Genomic DNA, 4,256 nt, shown 5'->3' with positions numbered 1-4,256 from the left:
GTGCCTCAAGGAATCAACCTTAGACCACTGCTGTTTTCCTTATGCTTCAACGATGTTAGTTTTGTCATTTCGCTAGGATGTAAATTAATCTACGCCGATGATTTGAAGATTTTCCACGTCGTAAGATCTACATCTGACTCTGAGGAACTACAGCAGTACATTGCTGCTTTCTATAACTGGTGCATAGCAGTTGCCTGACAAGTAGTATCTCCAAATGCTCTGTTATTTCATTCACCCGTAGAGAAAAACCAATTCTATGAATTACACAATCTTTGGTCAACCGCTTGAAGAAGTCACTGTAGTTAAGGATCTTGGTGTACTACTACAACATCGACCCCTACTCTCTCCCACTCTGCGAGAATAACTATTCCAAACCCAAGGGGTACAATTGATTTGGAAAACATCGCAATGGGGTACGCGGACAAAAAAAGGTTGAGAACCGCTGGCCTACGTAATTAATGTGAAATCGCGGCCACGACCCAAGTAACAATGACTGAGTTTTGTTAATTTATTTATTTCTGGTTGCATTGATTTACGTTTTTTTTCTGATCAATTTACAGGTTTAAAAGTTTTTTGTCAATTAACAAAGGAAAAATCAAGCTACTAACCGCTTAGTAGTAAACTCATTAGCAAAAAAAAAAAAGACATAAGACGAAGAAAATATTTCTTAATTTTTCGTTTACTAAATAAGACAACATATATTTTCAACAAATAATCTAATTCCAAAGATAACTAGAACAACCCAACAAACAATTATTAGCTAAATGAGCTCTTTAACAACGTTAATTGTTCAGCTTTGGCTGAATATCTGTCGATATAAACTTTTCCAAGCAGATATTCAACCTTTAACCAGTCGGATTTGGAGAACTAATACAGCTTGTTTGCGTAAATGGCTTTATTTATTAGCAGAAGAAGTACTTAAACAATAATTATACCGTCTTTTTGTAACCTGTATACCGACAGTGAAAAGTCTTTTAAGCACTTATTCAATTTTTATCTAGCCTATTCAAACACTGCTTTAAAGCTACTAAATGTTCGCCTTATAAGCACTTCCTAAGCCACATAAAAACCTTTAAATATCAATTATTCAACTATTACCACATTTTTATTCTTATAGAAAAAGCGCTTACTAAGCAGTTGTAAAGCTGAAAGAAAAAAGAGTATTTTTGAAAAACTTTTTCGTCAGTATACTATTTTTCGTGCTATATTCTATATTAGGAGGAATATTTCTTGGTATGTCGTGTTATTTATTTAGTAGCGCATTTTTCAAATACAATTTTTGATATATCACCTGGTGTCATTTACCTCTCTAAGTCTCGAACTCATAGTCTCCAGATTGTTAGCCGATCGTTTTCCATTTGTACCATACTGCGATTTCACTCGGAGGCGAAAAATACTTGTACACTACCTTCCAGTTTGTCTGTAACCAAAGTATCTATTGAGGCTGTGTAATCACTGAATTACGAATGACTAAGCGCTTACATATTTGAGCGCCCCTCGCCGCAAACGTCAGAGAAAAGGAAGCAAAAATAATTGCTTTGTATTCCATCCACACAGTCGCGTTGTCGTGAGTTCAATTTGATTTTATTATAAAATGGGTGAAAAACGTGATAAAACTTCTGGTAAGTGATTATTGCTTGCTATATAGTGTCAACATATATCGCCGTGGTTGCTGTAAATGTAATCTACTTCATGCTCAATCGTAATATTTTCGGTTATTTTTCAGACGATTATTTCTCAATAGTGCAAACTCTCGAAGCTGGAAAACCGGTTCATTCAATAGTTCCCCAAAGATGGGTACAAGGCAAATATTTGTACTGGCCGAATCGAAAAGCGGAACAGCTACTAAAGGATTCTTCAAGTTGTCCGGCAGCGGGATGGAGCAAATTATTGTGTACTGTAAAACAACAACGAATCGACAGTTTAACTGAAGCGCAGGAGGAAGCAGCCAATTTGTCCGGTGTCACGACGGATTTTTCAGATGCAGGTCCATCGAACGTTCTAAATAAACGTTTTAAACGTAAACAAGTCGAACAGATTGCGGATCTGAATTTTAATAATTTTATAACAGCTAGTCATGGTAAGTTACGGAAAAATAAAAATTGATCATAGTGCAAATAACAATTTTTGTAGATGGTTCAGAAAATCTAAATGTGCTACCACTTGCACTAACTGTCGTACTGGAAACTGCTGAGCTAGAGAGGCCGCCTTTGGAATCCGAGAAAGTCGTAGAAGAATCAGAAACCCATCCGTATACACCCACCGTCAGTTTGCAAGAAATTGAAACGCTGCCGTCATTTCATGTGGCCCAGGTATGATCGAATTTATACTTGTATGTTCCTTGAAGTCACAAAATGCACATTAATCGGACAGAGAACATTTCCAATTGAGTTCTGTTAGTTTTTCGCAAAAAAAAATAAATACTTTGTCTTTTCAATCGTTACTGCAGATGCATAATGATTTTTTTTCAGCCATCTGTTGAGCTAACCGAGTCTGCAAAATGCGAAATTTTCGATAAATTGGACAATTAGATAGTAAACTGGAGGATGCAGAATAAGCGAAAAAGTTTGTAAGTATGAACTTTCTGAGTATACATTTATTTTCGAAAATTTCCGCACATATGAGGGATAGTGGGGCGCAATGATTTTGTACGTGATATCATTAATTGGTGAAACCCTGGAAAAAAAAAGCAATTCGCTGTTGAACTAAATAATGTAAATTTTAAAACAGTGGAAGGGACTTCAACGACGAATGATAACCTGTGCAACAAATTGCTAACGGATGATTCTGCATGCAAATTTACACCTTATGTTTTTCAGTTCACTTTCATGAAGACTTTTGTTGGTAGCCAAGGAGATCCTCGTAACGGAATGAACATATGCTATGACCTGATCGATCGCTTTTTCAAACGTAAATTTATGGTATCATGTTCATGAACCGGCTGCAGTCGAGGCGAGAAAAGATAGTGCGCTTTAAAGCAATTTCAAAATGTTCTCAATGCATTTTTCACAATCGTGCGAAATGTTAATGAAAATTTTTCTATTAAAATGTTAGAGAGCTTTTTCAAGTCAATTGCTAAAAATGCAAAAAAGCGAAGCGAAGCTAAATGGCTGCGCATGTCCAGTGTCCGTCGAAGACCGAAGAAACAAAAGAGTAATGTTTTAAATTTCAAAATTGCTTTGCGATCTAAATGACTGATTTTTAAATTTTCAGATGCCGCGACAGTTTCAATGAATGTTGAGTATATTGATATAAGACATGATCAACACGCATCTGATACCAGCACTGAAGAAAATGATGAGAGTGATGTTCACCGCAAAATACATTGCAACGAGGAAACATTTCACGATACTACAATGAATATGTGAACCATGCGATATTTGTAGCGCGCATGTATCATTTTGAACGTGTTTTCAAATTCACTATATGAAACATTTAAGTTAAGAAATAATAAGGCTCTTTATAGACGTAAAAACCTCCAAATTTATGCAGGACAGTTCAAAAACATAAGTTTATTCCTCATTTTAAGTGAATCCACAATCATACCATAAGATCTGTTGTTTTTATATTTGGTTATGTAACCTGTTAGTTGAACGAACTGTAACAGTAAAGTTGAAACTGAACTAATGGTCCAGTCTCTTTTTTCTTTTGATAATTAAAAAAGAATTGTTTCCAAACTGAATTTTAAGATTTATTTTGCTTTTCATTTTATTGGCGTTTTTGCTGTGGCAATGTATGTTGCAGTGGTACATAAACATATTTTGAATCTTTATTCTTTATTGCTGCCAATTTGCATTGAATGTCCCTGCTACAGAAAAGATGTTGTTTTGTTGAAATTGCATTCTCAGAGGTATATATATGTAAAATTGATGAATAGACTGGAATATCGAAAAAATCTTTTTTTTTCCTTCAGACATTGACCTGTTATAATAATTTCACCTTTCGTATCGCATGTTGCGTTGGTCATTTTCATAATATTCTCATCATTAGTTAGAAACCAAGCATCTCAAAATTTTGTGCTTAGAAGAAATTCATTTTTGAACTGACATTGAACATAATCTCCTCTACTTTTCAGCAGGTCTTGTGGTTTGTTTCCATCATGCGAATTATTTCGAGTCAAAAACATGGAGTTTTTTTTAGAAATCCTGTTTGTTATTTGTTCCAAGCTGTTTTTACCCTGACGTATCATATGCTTTATTTGGTTCAAAGAGTTTTCAAATGGATAAGTAGATATCGATTGCAATGGACCGAATCTT

The 4,256-nt window shown here is 35.0% G+C and overlaps 1 protein-coding gene across 3 annotated transcripts; it reads left to right on the top strand.

Moving 5' to 3' along the window:
* The first annotated feature begins 1,493 nt into the window (after window positions 1-1,493).
* LOC129732780 (uncharacterized) lies at window positions 1,494-3,869 on the top strand. Of its 3 annotated transcripts, none has more exons than XM_055694024.1 (6): window positions 1,494-1,622; window positions 1,727-2,080; window positions 2,143-2,312; window positions 2,472-2,569; window positions 2,820-3,153; window positions 3,214-3,869. In XM_055694024.1, exons 1-4 carry the CDS (start codon window positions 1,595-1,597, stop codon window positions 2,529-2,531), a joined length of 612 nt encoding a protein of 203 aa, XP_055549999.1. In that variant the 5' UTR covers window positions 1,494-1,594; the 3' UTR covers window positions 2,532-2,569; window positions 2,820-3,153; window positions 3,214-3,869. The 3 variants fall into 3 exon arrangements, with proteins under 3 accessions (XP_055549999.1, XP_055550007.1, XP_055549991.1); XM_055694032.1 differs by having other exon boundaries at window positions 2,134-2,312; window positions 2,450-2,569; window positions 3,214-3,867; XM_055694016.1 differs by having other exon boundaries at window positions 2,134-2,312; window positions 3,214-3,866.
* The last annotated feature ends 387 nt before the right edge of the window (window positions 3,870-4,256 follow it).

This window comes from Wyeomyia smithii, chromosome 1 (genome assembly GCF_029784165.1).
Source record: "Wyeomyia smithii strain HCP4-BCI-WySm-NY-G18 chromosome 1, ASM2978416v1, whole genome shotgun sequence".
Classification (NCBI taxonomy): Eukaryota; Metazoa; Arthropoda; class Insecta; order Diptera; family Culicidae; genus Wyeomyia; species Wyeomyia smithii.
This window is presented reverse-complemented; position numbering and strand designations above follow the sequence as displayed.